The sequence below is a fragment of the Schistocerca cancellata genome, chromosome 2 (assembly GCF_023864275.1).
Source record: "Schistocerca cancellata isolate TAMUIC-IGC-003103 chromosome 2, iqSchCanc2.1, whole genome shotgun sequence".
NCBI classification, from domain to species: domain Eukaryota; kingdom Metazoa; phylum Arthropoda; class Insecta; order Orthoptera; family Acrididae; genus Schistocerca; species Schistocerca cancellata.
This window is the reverse complement of record NC_064627.1, coordinates 1,114,571,766-1,114,591,440: the sequence shown is the minus strand read 5'-3', so window position 1 is coordinate 1,114,591,440 and position 19,675 is coordinate 1,114,571,766. Positions and strand designations below refer to the sequence as shown.

Genomic DNA, 19,675 nt, shown 5'->3' with positions numbered 1-19,675 from the left:
AGCAGGACTTTTCTTACAAAGGCACTATGCAGATATGAGTAACATTGCCTTGATATCCGTGTTAATTACATCTTGGATATTTTCAGAGTGGGATAAGTTGACTGTACACACTTCTCTAAACTGTTAGATTGCAGTACTACTAGTACTACTACTACTACTACTACTACTACTACTAATAATAATAATAATAATAATAATAATAATAATAATAATAAATTACCCTGACCAGTTAAGAAATAGTCATACTTAGACTTCTGGTCACTAAATTGAAACTGAAAGTGACTACTTCTGGTATACATTACCTTTGGTGACCTCTCAATAATCCTGCAAGAAAATATGTTCACTAAGAGTGAAAAATTCTCTCTGGTAAAGAATGAGATCAGTTTCAACTTGATATTGGAATGAGAGCAGTTCTAATGTAGGTTGAAACATTACATTTCTTTGTTTGCTGATGGCTACTACATAATTTGACAATGTATGTTGTTCTTGTGATAATTAGTTTGTTAACATATTGTTTTCACAGGTTTCTCGAATAGACTACATTCACAGTCGGAACTTCATACATCGAGACATAAAACCTGACAATTTCCTCATGGGGTTGGGCAAGAAAGGAAATCTAGTTTATATAATTGACTTTGGTTTAGCCAAGAAATATCGTGATGGACGCTCTCATCAACATATCCCGTATCGAGAGAACAAGAATTTGACTGGTACTGCACGATATGCCAGCATCAACACTCATCTTGGCATAGGTTTGTGTTTTCATTTCATTGAGTCTCCTTATTGCAGGAGAACACATATTTTGCAACTTCAGTTAATATTGTTGTTTCCTTGAAAGCATGGTAATGAGCTGTACCTTAAAGATTTTTTCATTGCTATTGAGCTGCAGATTGCATCACAAAGATAATAGAAATGTTGTCTTTATATTAAAAAATATATATATATATATATATATTCGCTTCGGTGCATGGTATCTAAAAAACAATTGAGCTGTACAATGTATGCTGAAAAGAGCAAGTAATGTGTTTGAAATTATCCACAGCTTCATTGTAATTATAGTATAGTCATCTTAAAAAAGAAGAATACTTTTGATATCAATTCAGATAATCAGATCTTCACAGTGAACTAAGCTGTGGCAAGCAGAAGATTATTGCATGCAGTCTCCACCTCTCAGGATTTGTGCTGTTCCATTTTAAAACTTGTTGAACCTTGATTGCATAGCCTACATTTTTGTTCATAATAATTTCTGTAATTTAAAACACAGAGAATTTGGCTATAACATGATTTAGTTTTAGGACTTCTGTTAAAATTGTAGAGTGAAATAGTCTTGGTAGACCAATTATGTTTTATACCAAACAAGGCAGCACAGTACTTGGGAATCTGGACTCACTTTTGGTAGGAGCAGGGTGCATATCCCCATCTAGCCTGTCAGATTTAAATTTCCTAACATCACTTCAAATTCTAGGTTGTTTCCTTTGAGTAGGCTGATTTCATTCTTTACCCTACCCCAATGTGACCATGCGCTCAGTTTCTAATAAATGTTGTCAGTGGGATGTTAAATCCTAATCTCCCACCCCTTTCTAAACTGTTCATGTGCAATCACCATATTAGATGTTACAGAAGTTGAATAATATGTATGAAGTCAATACAGTTGTACATTAAACTTCTTTCCAGAAACATTCTTCCTTTCTATTGAAGATAGTTACTAACTCCTTCCAGAGAGATCTATGTAAATCGTACAGTTACAGATTTGTCATCATTTGCTGCTGTGTTAGAGAGTATGTGTTCTTCTTATCTGAATACATGTTGCCAGGATTCAAAATGTAGTCCTGTTACACGATTCACAGTAGCTTTCTTGTGTCCCCAACTAAATTTCATTGAGCATAGTTGTAATATTGTTCCAGCAACCAGATTAAACCTGATGAGATATTTAAAGATTTGTAGAGGGGAATAAAGTTTTTCTGTGAACTAAATGTCATTTGTTTGACTGAAGTAGCTTCTTTTACCATGGTTAATTTAAGACTAAGGTCACACATAATGATGAAAAACAAGGAGTAAATGCATTTACAACTCTGAAAACTATGAACTTTCTCATGAGAGAGTTGAAACTACATGAAAGGGCACAAAACTTTCTCAGCTCTTCTCTTGTTTTATCGATAGCACTTGTCATTCTACAGTGTTAAGTTTTGAATGCAAATAAATTTTCAAGATATAATATTGCCTTTGTAATTGTGTAGTTGGCATCAGAACAATCTATTAGTTATATTTCAGAGTACATCAGAAGAATGTATTAGTTATATTTGAGAGTACTCTATATCCCAACTTTCCGTTTACATCAAGTATTGGAAAATTCTATTAACAGCTTGTGTATGTGCATTATTATATGACTGATCAAATACCTGCTCATTGCAAAAATGAAAAAAAATGAACGCGGACACTGGGTAACAGACAAGAACATAAGCGATCTGACCACTTCATAGTATTGTATTTTCTCAACTTGAGATAATTTTTCGTCACCCATTCCAGAAGTTTGTTATTCTCTTGAAGGCATGCTGATGTGTTAACATTTATTCCTTGCAAGATTTTATTCAATTTTTACTCTCACAAAATAATGACCGTCTCCAGTTCTAATATGAAAAGATTTTTCTTGTGATGCGACAACTTTAGGGTTCTTTTGCTCAACTTTGCTGCAGTAAGTTCTCCATCTACCAATCTACAAAAACTGCAAGAGTACCATAGACTGTTTTATGAAGATCCACGTTCAACACGGATGCAGTAAAATCAGAACCGATGCTATCCCAGGAATTGGCGAAAGCCAAACAAAATTGATGGATTGAAACAGTATCATTGACATGTCTAAGGGTAGCAGGAAAACTCAGCAACTGCTCAAACGATTCCTTAATGATTCGACTCTACCCAAAGTAAGACCCAACATTACCACAAATGAAGATGCCCACCAGGTGATGCTGAAAGGGAAAACTGAAGGAGAACGGAAAAATTAGGAATAATCCGGCAACATCCAGAAACAAATGTGCTGTCTACTATGCTTACTTGGGAAGAATTAAAAGCTGCTGTTAAGAAGTATAAATCCACCAAGGTGTCGGGACCTAATGATTTATTAGTGGGGTTTCACTTCATATGCTCACCACTGTTAAAGTGTTATTTTAGGCTTGATGAGAGAAACAGACATATGAATAAATGAGTTTACTTTCCTAGTTGATGTTACAAGCTTATTAGAAGTCACCTCTGTCAATTTCTGTTCACTATGTAAAATGTAAATTTGAAAGCAAGTTCAGGTGCTATAGTTTTGCTTCATGCTCTCTCACTGTTGCCAATCTTAATGATCTATAGTGTGTGGTGTGTGTCGTGCAAAGTATGTCATAGCCCATCATCTGCCCAAAAAGTATATTTTCAGCACTTTACAAAATGCTTTCACCCCTGCCTGTACTCCCATTGTTGAAGGGCCACTATCCCTCTCCACACATCGTGTAGGTGAGCTCATTTTACGTGTGTTACTGCGGTGTGGTTGCTGTGCTGACTGTTGGGTGATTTAAAATATTACCAACCCATAAGAGTTCACTAGCCGAAAATGGCAGCATTTCTTCGATTATGACCAAGTGTGTTCTTCAAGAATCAGTGTTTGAATTTAAAAGGTTGATGATTGATACTGTCAATGAATACATTACATCAGAATTACGTCCAAAAGGTGAGACTGAGTTACAAGTGGCACTAGAAAAGATGGTAGCTAGGCCCCTTTGTCATGTATTGGGTTGGTCCAGAACACCTTGGTCTTGTTTTTCCATTACTGCTGCAACCTAGCAGTAGTTGTGTCATAAATGCATGTTGAAACTAAATGTTCAAGTTGTGATGGCAATACTGATTGTTGATTACATCAGCAGTTCCTTTCTCACATCTTCCCTCTCCAAAATTGCCTAAAATATTCCCTCAATTCTGTCACCACCCATGATGTGAACCATCTGTCTTTTGTACCACTTATAACTCATTCAGTCACATCAAATGTCAACAGAAAGAAAACGAGACGAAGTCAAGCAAGATGTTGAGTAAGAACTTAGAATTGAAATAAACTTTACTGGGAAGAAATGTAAAATCAGGGAATTTTTAGCATTGATCTTATGGGTTTCTCAAAGGGGCTACGAATTTATGGCTTAGAACCACGAAAAACGTAAAATCGGAGAACTTAAAATCAAAGTTCCACTGTATGCATAAATGGCATAATAGATTATGTCAGAAGTTCTAATAGCTTTTCTGCAGATGGTGCTGTTGTATACAGAGAAGTTGCTTCGCTAGAAAATTGTAGCAAAATTCAAGACAACTTGCAGAGGAATGATGCTTCGTGCAGGGAGTGGCAGTTGATCCTGAACATAAACAAATTTAACACATTGCAAGTACACTGGCAGAAAGACCTTTTAATAAATGACTACGTGATTCGAGAACAATCACTGGAAGCAGTTGCTTTCTTAAAATGTCTAGGAGTACACACATGGGGCAGTTTAAAGTGGAATGACCACACAAAAGTAATCGGAGGAAAGGCAACTTCTCAGAATTAGCTTCATTGGAAGAATCCTCAGGAAATGTAGTCCATCAACAAAGAAATTCATTCGGTGAATATTTGAATATTGCTCATCAAAATGGGATCCTTACGGAGCCCCTCCACACCTACACCGGCATGATCGCCATACAAAAGTCTACTGCCATCTCTGTGTAAGGGTTAGTTTTCACTAAAGTGAGGTCTCGCAGGATGTGGGTACTGGTTAACTATTAATACGCACTCATCTGTAGATAGATTGGTTCGAAAATTGAATGAAGGGTAGTGGTTTGAAGGGTAGAGGAAAAAAAGTGCCAAGGCAAGCACAGGGAAAAAAACCTCTGTGATTGTTAGGTTGGCTAGTAAGAGCAGTAGCGGAATCTTGCTGACTGTTACAGGTCATGTGAGAGCTCCCTGCCACGCTGCGTCACTGTTGACTGGGTGCGGGGGAAGGCCCAGGTCGCCCATCAGTGTCTGGTAGCTGAGCATCGTAGCCAAACTCTCTGAGATGTACGGTAGCGTAGTGGCACCACTCGTCCTTCGTTGACTGCGCTTGACAGGCTCAGTGAGGGCCGCGGTCGAGTCTCCCCTGTGTAGTGGACGACGTAGCCAATACCCTTTAGTGTCCTGACTGCCGTGGTAGCGCACTCATTGGAGCAGAGCTGCTTAGAGCTGATGGGCTTCGGTGTTCTTGCAGCAGCACCCGTGTTGATCTTCAGTGTGTACTTTTCTGCCGGCTACTCTGTAAGGGGAGCGGTGGCGGGTGTTGTCCCTTCACCTGTAGCATCCGCACAGATGTCGTGCGTCAGCTGTGTGCACAATTGTCACAGTTGGTTGCATGCCTCCTCTGTCTCTGCAGACAGGGTGGCCTTAAAAGCTGTCCTATCTACGTCCCTGGTGGCCTTGAAGGTTGCAATCGCCTCCTCCGCTGCGGCCGACAACATGGTGCTTATCTCTTGCACTTGCGGTGCCTGCTGTACGGCTGCTGGCAGCCGGTCCCCAGCTCCACTCTCACTGCTGTGGTATTCTGGCCACCTGTAGTATTGGGAGCTGTCTTCTCACCGCTCGGTTGCGTTTTTGTTCAGCAGTGCTTATGGCGCCGTCGTCATTTCTTCTTGGTTTGCGCCTTGTCTCCAGCACAGCGAGCACCAGTTGGTGTCTCGTCTCGTCTGTCACAGGCATGAGTGCCGTGCGCACTGCCACACTGCGGTGGGTTGTGGTAGTATTTAGCCACAGGGTCCATAGAGGGAGAGCTTTGGCGGTCACAGGAAAGTCTAAGAGCTTCTTTATCCTGAGTATTTCGCTGCCATACATCACAATTTCCACTGAAACTATTTACAGCGGCAGTCTCTTCTTATTTGTCCGATTGTGCAACTTAGCAGTTGCACCCAAGAATCAGTCACGTAACAGCCCCTCTTGGACTGTATTCTCATTGTAGATCCAAGGCAGCCCCCTGATTAGAGCCTTGGATAATTTCTCACACTGTTTCAGTGTGGTCATCTTCTCTGCAGTAGGTGGATCAATGATGTGGACAGCCCCAGCGCTCTTCGGTGCGCACTGGTGGGCCGTGCTTGCTGCCTGCAGCTGGAAAATGGCTTCTTGAGTCAAGGCACTTCTTCCCTGCAGTGGTTGGCTTTATCATCATACATCTCTTTCCGTGGCCTCTACTGCACTTTATGTACAGAGTTGGACAGGTCGTGATGTTCATCTCACTTCCGTTCCACATTCATAGTGGGCAGTGGTGTCGAAAGCTGCTTCCCAATGTCTGTCTCCTTCTTCTGTCCATTTCTGTCCATTCTGTGGTGCGAAAACATGACAGTTTTTCTGCGTCATAGTGACGGCGCATGACAATTCCCTTTGTGTCACGCCACAGTCTAAGCACAGCTTCACAGCTCATCTTCTGGCCAAGTTCAGGTAGCATGCTGCACCAGTGATACAGTTAAATTTTTGTAATTTGGTCTGGTGAGGACTGATAATCTACCAAAAAATTTTACTTTAGTTGACTACTGCAGAATAATATGCAGCAATAAAACATAAATGAGAGGAAAAACACCAAAGCAAATCTTCAGTTGCAAAGAAAATGCTCCAGTGTTCCATTCACAATGACAAAACATAGTGCACAAACAAATGTCTGCTGACAACAAAATGTGTCCACGGCTTTAGGACGAAGACTAGGCAATACTTCATAACAAAGAAAAAACTGCATTCAATGAGTGTGATGTCACAACTGTTTACATTTCTAACAGGTCGCGAGAAAATATTGCGAATGATGGTTTGAGAAGTGTTACATTCAAAGTAAATTTCCTTCTAATTAAGTTGAATTATGTGACATATGAGAATGTACGATGAATTTCTTAAATCACAGAGCGTGTGACTCTCATTCCAAACTTAACACTTTGAGGAGCAGCCACTTACCAGAATTTTTGCACCCATAAAACCAGACATTTAAGTCATTATTTAAAAGTAACTGGCACACTTGTGTTTGATATATCTTAGAGGATAACATGTGCAAAAAAAGGCCAATATAATATTGGCCTTTTTTTGCGCACACACACACACACACACACACACACACACACACACACACACACACACACACACACACACACACACACACACATGTGTTCGTTTGTGTGTCTGTCGACCTGCCAGCACTTTCATTTGGTAAGTCACATCATCTTTGTTTTTAGGTGGAAACATTCCACGTGGGAAAAATATATCTAAAAAGAAAGATGATGAGACTTACCAAACAAAAGCGCTGGCAGGTCGATAGACACACAAACATACACACAAAATTCAAGCTTTCGCAACAAATGGTTGTTTCGACAGGAAAGAGGGAAGGAGAGGGAAAGACGAAAGGATGTGGGTTTTAAGGGAGAGGGTAAGGAGTAATTCCAATCCCGGGAGCGGAAAGACTTACCTTAGGGGGAAAAAAGGACGGGTATAAACTCTTAAAGTCTTTAAATATGTCCGCTTGTGTCTGCATATGTGTGGATGGATATGTGTGTGTGTGTGTGCGAGTGTATACCCGTCCTTTTTTCCCCCTAAGGTAAGTCTTTCCGCTTCCGGGATTGGAATGACTCCTTACCCTCTCCCTTAAAACCCACCTCCTTTCGTCTTTCCCTCTCTTTCCTGATGAGGCAACAGTTTGTTGCGAAAGCTTGAATTTTGTGTGTATGTATGTGTCTGTTTGTGTCTCTATCGACCTGCCAGCGCTTTCGTATGGTAAGTCACATCATCTTTGTTTTTAAATATATTTTTCCCACGTGGAATGTTTCCCTCTATATATATATATAATAGAGGGAAACATTCCACGTGGGAAAAATATATTTAAAAAGAAAGATGATGAGACTTACCAAACAAAAGCGCTGGCAGGTCGATAGACACACAAACATACACACAAAATTCTAGCTTTCGCAACCAACGGTTGCCTCGTAAGGAAAGAGGGAAGGAGAAGGAAAGACAAAAGGATATGGGTTTTAAGGGAGAGGGTAAGGAGTCATTCCAATCCCGGGAGCGGAAAGACTTACCTTAGGGGGAAAAAAGGACAGGTATACACTCGCACACACACACATATCCATCCACACATACACAGACACAAGCAGACATTTGTAAAGGCCTCCCGGGACTGGAATGACTCCTTACTCTCTCCCTTAAAACCCACATCTTTTCGTCTTTCCCTCTCCTTCCCTCTTTCCTGATGAGGCAACAGTTTGTTGCGAAAGCTTGAATTTTGTGTGTATGTTTGTGTTCGTTTGTGTGTCTGTCGACCTGCCAGCACTTTCATTTGGTAAGTCACATCATCTTTGTTTTTAGATATATTTTTCCTTCGTGGAATGTTTCCTTCTATTATAACCATATATATATATATATATATATATATATATATAAAAATAGGGAAACACATTCCACGTGGGAAAAATATATCTAAAAACAAAGATGATGTGACTTACCAAAAGAAAGCGCTGGCAGGTCGATAGACACTGTTTGTTTGTGTGTCTATCGACCTGCCAGCAATTTCTTTTGGTAAGTCACATTATCTTTGTTTTAGATATATGTAAACTGTTAATTTCTCCTATTCGTGTTTTCGCAATGCTTAACAGTGATGTTGCTGTGGGCTGACTACATCAAATGTCCTATGCTCTGAACATCAGCTGCCATTGGCTGGCGAGATCACGTGATGTGACCTGTATTGGCTGACAACAATGCATTGCTGTTCCAATTTGAGTGCTTTGGAAACTAATGTGCTGTGTTTGATGGACTTCGTGTACCATGTTGCTGCACAGAAAAGATCTTCCCAAATCATGTCCGTTTTTTTTTTTTTTAACTGGGAAGTGCAGGAATTTTTTTTTCCTTGTCTGCATATGTGCCCTGTAAGGTGGCTTGTGGAGAGTAGATGTAGAATGATTGTGACACGTAATAAATATGGATCAGCTTCATTTGCTTGAAAATTAAACTACAAAAGAAAATCTAAAAACTTCTTGCTCAGGCATTAAGGAGTCTGCTTGAATGTCACATCTCGGGATCAAAATCTTTCTGATTCACAGTTTTGGCATCAAATTTGCCTTGAAATTGGTTTGGCATTTGACCAAAAGCATCAGATCCAAAGATATGAAACTATGCAACATAGGGTTTTCATCCATTGTGCAACTCGTGCAGCATTGAATCCCATATCAGTGTTAACTGCTTCTGCCCATAAAAACTTGTCTGCTGTCAACATCAAGTGTATCGTTGAACAGTTTGTCAGTTTCCCCCTTAAATCAGCGATTCTTCTATGGTGTGTATGCAGTAGTTGTTTCCAGTTGGATTCCAAGGTTTCTGAGAAGCTGTTTTATGTCTTGTTTAATACACTCAGTACCATTGTGCTGCTGCAAAATGATGATTCTTTGACAAAACTGGTTCAACAAGAAAGTGTTGAATTCATGAAATCAGTCAACGATACCAATTTGTGCCTGAGAAAGTAAGCAGTCCTGTAACCAGTTGCATCATCTTTAAATGTTGTTTTGTGTTGACAGATTCAGTCAGCCAACATCAGACTGTAGACATCTAAATTAATCAATTCCCTTGAGTTTATGGAATAAATTCTCTCTTTATTGTTTGAACTTAAGTTGATGCTCCTGATGACTCCAACAGGGTTTACAAAAAAGAAAAAAAAAATCTTCTGTTACTACATTAAGCTCTCAAACGATCCCCTTGGCTCACATTTGTGAAGTGTCTGTGTATTGCCATGCCCCAATCTTTCATGCCACAATGTTGGGTCATTCACTGCAATATTTACTTCATCACTAGCCCACATCGATTTTGTCACATATAAACAATCTATAAACATTGTGATCTGGACTTGGGACTGAGACACCTTGTCCTCATTCCTTGAAAACTTTTATACATTCATTCCCATCTGCTTCACCTGGTTCTCCTCAACAAATCACACCATCTTCCTCTCCGGTGGCTCCATTCACACCTCAGTCCACATTAAACCCACCAACCACCACAGTAACTGCATTTCAACAGCCGTAATCCCTTCCACACCAAAAAATCCCTCCCATACAGCTTGGCCTGTGGGGGATGGCGTGTCTGCTGCAACAACTACTTCCTTACCCAGTATGCTGAGGGTCTCACCAAGGCCTTCACAGATAGGTGCTATCCCCCAGACCTCTTCCACAAACATATCTCCCTTGCCATTTCCCCCACACAGCCCCAATCCTCCCACCATCCCCAAGGACCAGCTACAAAGAACTGCCACCTTTGTCGCCCAATACCACCCTGGACTGGAACAATAGAACCACATCCTTTGTCGGGGCTTAGATTACCTATCATCATACCCTGAAATGAGGGACACAGTATCCTTCCTGACCATCGTAAAGTGATCACCCTCACCCCCCCCCCCCCCCTCCCTGCCCGCAGCCTCCTGACGCAGTTGGCAGTCTAGTCTCTACCCACTCCACCAAACAGCACCCACCTCTCCCCCAGACATACTCCTCTATCCCTTCCTAGCCCCTCTCCAAATTGCTGCTTTTGTTCAACATGAGAGTCGCACTGCGATGCAAGATGCCAGGATGGCAGTCATGTGCATGATGTGTGCTTGCTTGTGTGAATGAATGAATGTATGTGTGTTTCCTTTTCTGTAGAATGCTTTGGCCAGAAGCTATATGTGTATCTGTCTTTTCATAGTTGTTGTTGTTGTTGTCTTCAGTCCTGAGACTGGTTTGATGCAGCTCTCCATGCTACTCTATCCTGTGCAAGCTTCATCATCTCCCAGTACCTACTGCAACCTACATCTTTCTGATTCTGTTTAGTGTATTCATCTCTTGGTCTCCCTCTACGATTTTTACCCTCCACGCTGCCCTCCAATGCTAAATTTGTGATGCCTTGATGCCTCAGAACATGTACTACCAACCGAACCCTTCTTCTAGTTAAGTTGTGCCACAAACTTCTCTTCTCCCCAATCCTATTCAATACCCCCTCATTAGTTATATGATCTACCCATCGAATCTTCAGCATTCTTCTGTAGCACCACATTTCGAAAGCTTCTATTCTCTTCTTGTCCAAGCTAGTTATCGTCATGTTTCACTTCCATACATGGCTACGCTCCGTACAAATACTTTCAGAAACGACTTCCTGTCACCTAAATCAATACTCGATGTTAACAAATTTCTCTTCTTCAGAAACGCTTTCCTTGCCATTGCCAGTCTACATTTTATGTCCTCTCTACTTCGACCATCATCAGTTATTTTGCTCCCCAAATAGCAAAACTCCTTCACTACTTTAAGTGTCTCATTTCCTAATCTAATTCCCTCAGCATCACCTGACTTAATTCGACTACATTCCATTATCCTCGTTTTGCTTTTGTTGATGTTCATCTTACACCCTCCTTTCATGACACTGTCCATTCCGTTCAGCTGCTCTTCCAAGTACTTTGCTGTCTCTGACAGAATTACGATGTCATCGGCGAACCTCAAAGTTTTTGTTTCTTGTCCATGGATTTTAATACCTACCCCGAATTTTTCTTTTGTTTTCTTCACTGCTTGCTCAATGTGCAGATTGAATAACATCGGGGAGAGGCTACAACCCTGTCTCACTCCCTTCCCAACCACTGCTTCCCTTTCGTGCCCCTCGACTCTTATAACTGCCATCTGGTTTCTGTACAAATTGTAAATAGCCATTCGCTCCCTGTAGTTTACCCCTGCCACCTTCAGAATTTGCAAGAGAGTATTCCAGTCAACATTGTCAAAAGCTTTCTCCAAGTCTACAAATGCTAGAAACGTAGGTGTTCCAACATTTCTACGGAATCCAAACTGATCTTCCCCGAGGTCAGCTTCTACCAGTTTTTCCATTCGTCTGTAGAGAATACGCGTTAGTATTTTGCATCCGTGACTTATTAAAATGATTGTTCGATAATTTTCACATCTGTCAGCACCTGCTTTCTTTGGGATTGGAATTATTATATTCTTCTTGAAGTCTGGGGGTATTTCGCCTGTTTCATACATCTTGCTCACCAGATGGTAGAGTTTTGTCAGGACTGGCTCTCCCAAGGCCGTCAGCAGTTCTAATAGAATGTTGTCTACTCCCGGGGCCTTGTTTCGACTCAAGTCTTTCAGTGCTCTGTCAAACTCTTCACGCAGTATCGTATCTCCCATTTCATCTTCATCTACATCCTCTTCCATTTCCATAATATTGTCCTCAAGTACATTGCCCTTGTATACGCCCTCTATATACTCCCTCCACCTTTCTGCTTTCCCTTCTTTGCTTAGAACTGGGTTTCCATCTGAGCTCTTGATATTCATACAAGTGGCTCTCTTTTCTCCAAAGGTCTCCTTAATTTTCCTGTAGGCAGTATCTATCTTACCCCTAGTGAGATAACCCTCTACATCCTTACATTTGTCCTCTAGCCATCCCTGTCGATCTCATTTTTGAGACGTTTTTATTCCTTTTTGCCTGCTTCATTTACTGCATTTTTATATTTTCTCCTTTCATCAGTTAAGTTCAGTATTTCTTCTGTTACCCAAGGATTTTCGTCGTTTCTGTCTTTAACTCACTATGTCATCTGTATGATAATTAGCAGTATGTCTTTTCATTATATTGTTCTATTCCCACCTGGAGTTTCAACTATACCAGATCCAAAAGGACAAACTGAGAGTAATTCAAATGTGAAGCCAAGAAACGCTAACAACATACAAATGGAGCCTAAACAGCGAAATGAGGGAAATAACATCATGTGTGCCTATATGAACAGTAACATTGGCAACCAGAAAACTTAAATACATCTGCACAACTTGATGAAGACTGTGCTTGCACCTTTCTCATTGCTGCCAGTGAGTCTTGCCAATGGGCCTGTTGTCCTCACTGCCCATGGTGCAGCTGTGAAACCATACAACTCTGAAAAGCTAATGATATTGATCTTGGAGTCTGGTGACAGTACTAAATCCCTCCCCATTTAATAGGTGCTTAAGGTTGGACCAGGCCCATATTTTGCTCACCGGGGCAATGGGCTGCGTTGTGAGAGTAACCCAGCCATCGGCTCAAAAGACATGTCAGTTTTCGGGGTTTCCATCTATGCGGCACCTTGTACATTTGCTGCCTGATCTACTTGAGGTAGCAGTTGCTGCTGAAGTATTGAGAATGTTTCAGTTGCAGTATTGGAGGAAGTGACTCAACCTACAAGGGTTGACAGCCTGTGCCATGTCACTTATTATTCCAGCTGGTAATTATGGCTTGAATGCAGATTATAACAGTGCTGTGGCCATGTCCCAGGTGCAGATCAAGGAGCACTGGCAGTCAGAGGAGTTATTCTGAAAGTACAGTTGCTGAGAATGCTGGAGGCGAAAGTCCTCTGCACTGGCTGAAGGAATGAGGATGGTTCCTTGCATATGTCATGACCGCAATAGGTTCTTCAACCCATCTGCTATGAGTAAACTTTGGCACCACTTGTGATGCACGAATGCTCAACATGGCTTCTGGTAAAATGTAGGAGCCCAGAGTGCCACCCTTTTGGTAGCAGAGAGTGTGACTTAGGCTTGGAATCCGTGAGGCAGAACACTGCAGATCCAGGGGTGTGTGCAGCCTGCGCCTATGCAGCATATCAAACATGTTTTGCCCATTGATGGGGTGAACCAGTAGGTGGCAAGAAGTGCTGTTAAGGCTTCATCAGTGAGCATCAATGTCAGTGTCTTGCTCATTTGTGCTTTGAAAATACTGCCCATCCACTCTGCTCCATATTTCAACACCAGGTGGAAAGCAGTGACGGTCAGGTGCTGTCGTCCATGGTGTTAACAGAAGGCATCAAATTTTACTAAAACAAACTGAGATCTCTTGTTGGGTACTAAGTTTTGTATGCGGGGGTCGCTAACTTTATGGCAAAAACTGTAGTGTGTGCAGTTGTAGAAAACTGACACCACATAATGAAAGTTAGGGAATGCATCCATCAGCAGAAACCACACTGCACCATTAAAAGGGCCGGCAAAGTTGATAAGCACACCCTTCCAAGGGTGCTCAGGCTGTGATTATGGAGAAAAAATTTTTGCTGTAGAGGCTTCATTGTGAGCACAACCTGACACTGCTCACTGCATGCTCGTTGTGCTGTCCATTCCTGTCCAATAAATGTGGTGCTGAACTAAGGCTTTCATCTTAGACATCTCCACCTCCCAGTTGTATATATGTAGCAACAGAAGTGGTGGTGGGACTACATGACATTCAGCATGGTCTGTAGGCAACACTACTCTCTAAACAGCCTGAAGCCTATGTTCCATAGCAAAATAATTTTGCAACATTGGATCTGACCCTTTTAGGAGACACTCTGGCCATCCACTTTACATACTGATACAACTCTACACTGGAGGGTTCTGCCTAGTTTACAGTGCCATTTTGTGAACAATGATTAGAAAATGTTCCAGGGTGTGGTGCATAGTCTGCTTCCATACAGTCGAACTTCACTTTGGAGCTAGGTATGGGAAAAACTGAATTTTTAAAAATTTTTTACTAATACCCAGTTAAGTAAAAAAAAGGGGGGGGGGGGAATGCTGAAGATTAGATGGATAGATCACATAACTAATGAGGAGGTGTTGAATAGGATTGGGGAGAAGAGAAGTTTGTGCCACAACTTGACTAGAAGAAGGGATCGATTGGTAGGACATGTTCTGAGGTATCAAGGGATCACCAATTTAGTATTGGAAGGCAGCGTGGAGGGTAAAAATCGTAGAGGGAGACCAAGAGATGAATACACCAAGCAGATTCAGTGGCAAAATTTTTACTGTTCAAATAAACCTGTTTAAATAAACTAATATTTTTTTATTCTTAAGATTTCCATTGATTTGAATGTTGTGTTATTACAGAAAATGGGAAGAGATCAGGGCTATTTTAATAACAGTGCTGACAGACATGAGCAACTAATGCATCACGTAAGAAATGGTATAGTTTTGCTGAGACAGTAATGTACCACTTACCATGTAGTATGGCCTATTAGGTGGTACTTACGCAGATGTATTGTGCAAGACTTGCTCTATCTTGTCTGTATAGTAGTTTCTTGCTGTTGTCGGTGGACATCAGCTGTATTACAGAATGGTCCCATCCCTAGTGTGGAAGTATTTTATGAATTGCAGTATGACTGAAGTACAATCCTCCGTTTGCAGTAAAAGATTAAGAACAGGAGGAGCCACTAAGAACTTGCGACATCATATAGTTCAAAATAAAAACAGAAAGTGGCTTAACTACTGCGCGTGTCTTCGTAATAGACCTTTATCTGCTTGTTGCCCTTGAAAACGGACAAATTGACACAAAAAATATTCTACTCCAACCTCAGTTTTCATTCTTTAGCACTAACTGTTAGTAATGCCCAAATAGTTGTATAATCCTCGATTACAACATGAGTGTTGAACAAAGTTTGAAAACATTAGAATCGAGGGGAGAATACTGGTGGGTTTTTAGTATTAAACCATTTCTCACTTTTCAAAAAAGTAGTGAATGGTGGACAACTATGTTTTATTTTCTTATTTAATTTGCTATTTTGATTCTATGTATCTTGAAACTGGAGTAGTCAAAATATTTAAGTGTTTGTTTGATTTCTATGCTTATTACGGGAAATAATAGGAATAAAAAAACATAGAACCAGTTATTTCAGAAACCAATTATTTTGAGTGGTTTTAACAGTCAGGTTTTTAAACTGGAATTGAAAAAAAAGATATAACAAAACAAAAGACCTGTTGTCCTAGAATAACCGCCACCCCTAATTAGAGCCATTGAGGAGACATGCTAACAGACTAGGGCAGGGCTTCACAACATACGTGCTCACGGAGCAAGCTGTGAGCAGCAAGGCGCGAGCACGGAGCAGCGCGAGCACGCTACCCCCACTACCGGACCAGAGCGGAGAGTGGGGAGAGTCACGTGGGGCACACAACAGCTGCCGCCAGTCAAGGTAAATCCGCGGCCACCTGCAGGGATATCACTCACGAATTATTACTGTGACAAATGAAACAAATAAAGGAGAATGTACATGTGCCACATAATTTTATTAGCTTAGTGTATGCCTCTACATTCGTATTAATTTGTGAACTGTTACACAATAAAAGATGTCACTGAAGTGTGGGATTCTCTGTTATCTTGTACTTTTTGCCCTTTACAATTGCGTCTATGTTCGGAGTAATTGTACTTGTGCATCGTAGGCGCAGCGTGCAGTTTAAATTTCGATCAGACAATGCGTTTCTCATGCGCGTCTTGTTACATTTCATTGCAGAGAACAGTTATTCACAAACATACATGGAACCGAACATTGATATTATTGTAGCCGCCAGTTTGTGCAAATGAGGAAATCTATCCTGAGGGAAGTTTCTGTAAAATTCCAAAATGTTTTTCTTGTTCTGAAATTTGTCTCTGTATTCTCTGTCACACTGCAGGTCAATAATTTCTAGTTTCAGCTCAGGACGAATCTCTTCAATATTCGCTGAATATGGAGGAGAACAGATCAGAATCACTGTCTAGTGCTGTCAGATCTTGAAAGCGTTGATCAAATTCTTCCTTAAGGACAACTAAACTATGTGAATAATGTTCACAGTCTTTGTGAACATCTTGCATGGATGATAATTTAGGAAAATGAGCTAGATTTCCTGTTTCCAGCTGACTCACCCATAGTGTCAATTTCATTTTAAAAGCTCGTATTCGATCTGTGAAATGAGTAATTAGCAGATCTTTACCTTGTAGTGAAATGTTCAAAGCATTCAGATGGCTAGTTAAATCTGCTAAGAACGCGAGATCACATTTCCATGAAGGCTCTTTCAATTCAGGAACACACATGTTATTTATTTCCATGAACATATTTATCTCATCTATAGGCAAAAAATCGATTTAATAATTCGCCACGACTAAGCCAGCAGACCTCGCTGTAATAAGGCAGGCTACCATACTGGCTTTCTACATCCTCAAGAAAGCTTTTAAATTGTCTGTGTTGTAGCCCGTGCTTCCTTATATAATTGGTTGTACGAACAACAACACTCATCACATTTTTTAGAGTGATACTCTTTGCACATAAGTTTTCCTGGTGGATCACACAGTGAACGCCCCTTATTTCATTCGGCATGGTCAGTTTTTGCATTTTCTTCTTCAACAGCGCAACGAAACCTAATTTTTTCCCTGTCATTGCTGGTGCACCGTCTGTAGACACTGAAACTAAAGAATTCCACGACAATCCTATATTTTCAACACTTTCTTCAACACTACTTAAAATATCACCTCCGGTTGTAGTGTTCTTCATGGCTGCTACATCGAGGAGCTCCTTCCTCACCTGAAGATCTCTATTAACACCTCGAATAAATATGGAAAGCTGCGCTGTTCCAGTGATATCAACACTTTCGTCCAGAGCTAGAGAATACGCCATAAAATCTTTATAGATATTTGCAAGCTGGCTGTGGACGACGACTGCCATGTCCTGTATGTGACGCATAATGGTCATGTCAGATAATGGCATAATCTGAAACTGTTCAACTTGATATGGACACAAATGTTCCGCTGCAACTACCAAACATCTTTTATTAAATCACCATAAGTGAAGGGGCGCAGGGATTTTGCTATAAACAAAGCAATTTTGTAGCTCACTCTGAGAGCTGCCTCAGTTGATTTTTCTTTGTCATCCAGATCTTCTTCGGATAGCTTCCTTTTAAGTTTAATAACTTCCTGTGCACGATCTGGTCCATCACATTTTCCACTTCCGTAGTCTTTCGCGCGGTACGACATATAATGTCGCTGCAAATTAAATTTCCTAAAAGAATTCAGCATTTTGTGACATACTAAACATTTTGCAACACCATATTTTTCTGTAAACAGATACAATTCCTCCCAATGGGGGTTGAACTGCGAAAGCATGGTTGGGGTTACACAACGGCGACTTGACATGATTCTTAACCAGCGAAGTGACTCTTAGAGCTGATTGTAGTACTTTTAACGGTTCACAGTCAGTGCGAATTCAATAGGCTCGCTGCGGTCCTATTCATACGTGCGTGCACATTTCCCATCCCTCCCTACTCCGCGACCTTGAACCTACTCGCGAGCACGTGCCTGAGCAGACGCGAGTACTCGCGCTCAAAACCGGCCAGTTGTTAAGCCCTGGACTAGGGTTTGCATGCTGTTTAGTGAGCTGAAAATGAATATCATAGTGGTAATTGCCAATAATAATTATGCAAGAACATAGCCCTATGTTGAAACACTGTGCTATTTTGTCTGGAAGTTAAGAATGTGGAACAAAAAGAACTAAGAGGTTTGTATTCAGGAAATAACTGTAATTTATTCCCATAAAGGAAATCGTGGAGTTTTTTAACACCATAGACAATGGCCAATGTCTCTTCTAGTTGTGAATGATTTTGCTGTGCCTGTGAATGTCTTAAGTGCAAAAGTTATTGTTTGCTGTATACCAGCAGCATCCATATGCAAGAGAACAACCTCAGTCCTGTAGTGTGACATGTCGGTTGCAAGGATCGTGGCTTATCTCTTGTGAAAGTTGCTAAGCATGGGGTTGACCTTAGATATGTTTTCAGTTGCAAAAATGCTTTGTAACACTCGGGAGACCAAACGAGCAGAATACATTTCTTCATCTGATGGTTCAATGGATTCGTGTGGTATCTGCCGGGGATGAACTTCACATAGTAGTTGATTTTTCCCCACAAAAGACTGCAATTCCTTTTACGTTTAGTCTGTTGGGTGGCTTCTCTGTTACATCAATGTGCACTGCCATTCTCGCGATCGTTTTGCTGCTTAATGTGTGACATAACACCATGGATGGTGCAAAGAACTGTCATTTGTCCAGGTTACAACGGAGCCTGTGCTTCAAAGCTGCTGATACAGTGTTTGTAAGTTTTGAATGTGCTCTTCCATAGCAGCACCCATCATCCAAATAGTTTATGCACTTTGAGATACAGTGAGTTAGCTGTACTGCCTATCTTTGGAAGATTCCTGGTGCTGAAATGACCCCAAAAGGCAATCTTTTGTATTGAAACCTTCCAAAAGGCATATTTATTGCCAGTCTTTTCAGTGTGTCACTGAGGATTCGGTAAATGTTGATTCGCTGTACATGTTAATTGTGGCCTCAAAATTTATCACAAAGTCTGAGGACCTTTTTGCTTTCTTTACAAAGACCATGGGAGTTGCCCACTGATTAGCTGAGATTTGCGTAATTACTCTTAATTAATATGAACCTGTCTCAACTCAGTCTTTACTGCATCTTGCGTTTTAAATGGGACACCCGTGCACAACAAAATTTAGGAACAACGGATTGCTGTAGTGAATATGCACTTCAGACTCATTGGCCCTACCAGAAGGTGATTTGAATAACTCTGTAATAATGATTAGAAGTCCTGGAATGATACAAAACTGGACACCAGATTTACATCATCCCATACTTGGAAACGAAAAGTGGCAAACACTCCTAAACCAAAACTATTTACAGCCAATGGAGAACTTATGACAGGCAAAGTGATTTGCTGTTCAGTGCTCCCTTGTATTTTGCTCGTACAGTAATTATTGCTTCCAAAAAGATCTTTTGCCAGCTGTATGAAATGCTGCCCACTGCAGCAGCTGCATACTGGGGGAGCCCAAACATTGATAGGTGATAGTTTTCCTTGTTAATTGGATAAACTACTTCCCCCTTATCCA

General features: G+C 40.9%; 1 protein-coding gene across 2 annotated transcripts in view; it reads left to right on the top strand.

Annotated features, from left to right (window-relative positions):
- The window catches only part of LOC126163141 (casein kinase I-like), a 182,948-nt gene that overhangs the window by 25,338 nt on the left and 137,935 nt on the right, over positions 1-19,675 (top strand). For both annotated transcript variants that reach the window (XM_049920066.1, XM_049920065.1), the window contains exon 5: positions 524-752. In XM_049920066.1, coding sequence (XP_049776023.1) covers positions 524-752 — 229 coding nt within the window. The remainder of the gene's footprint in view (positions 1-523; positions 753-19,675) is intronic.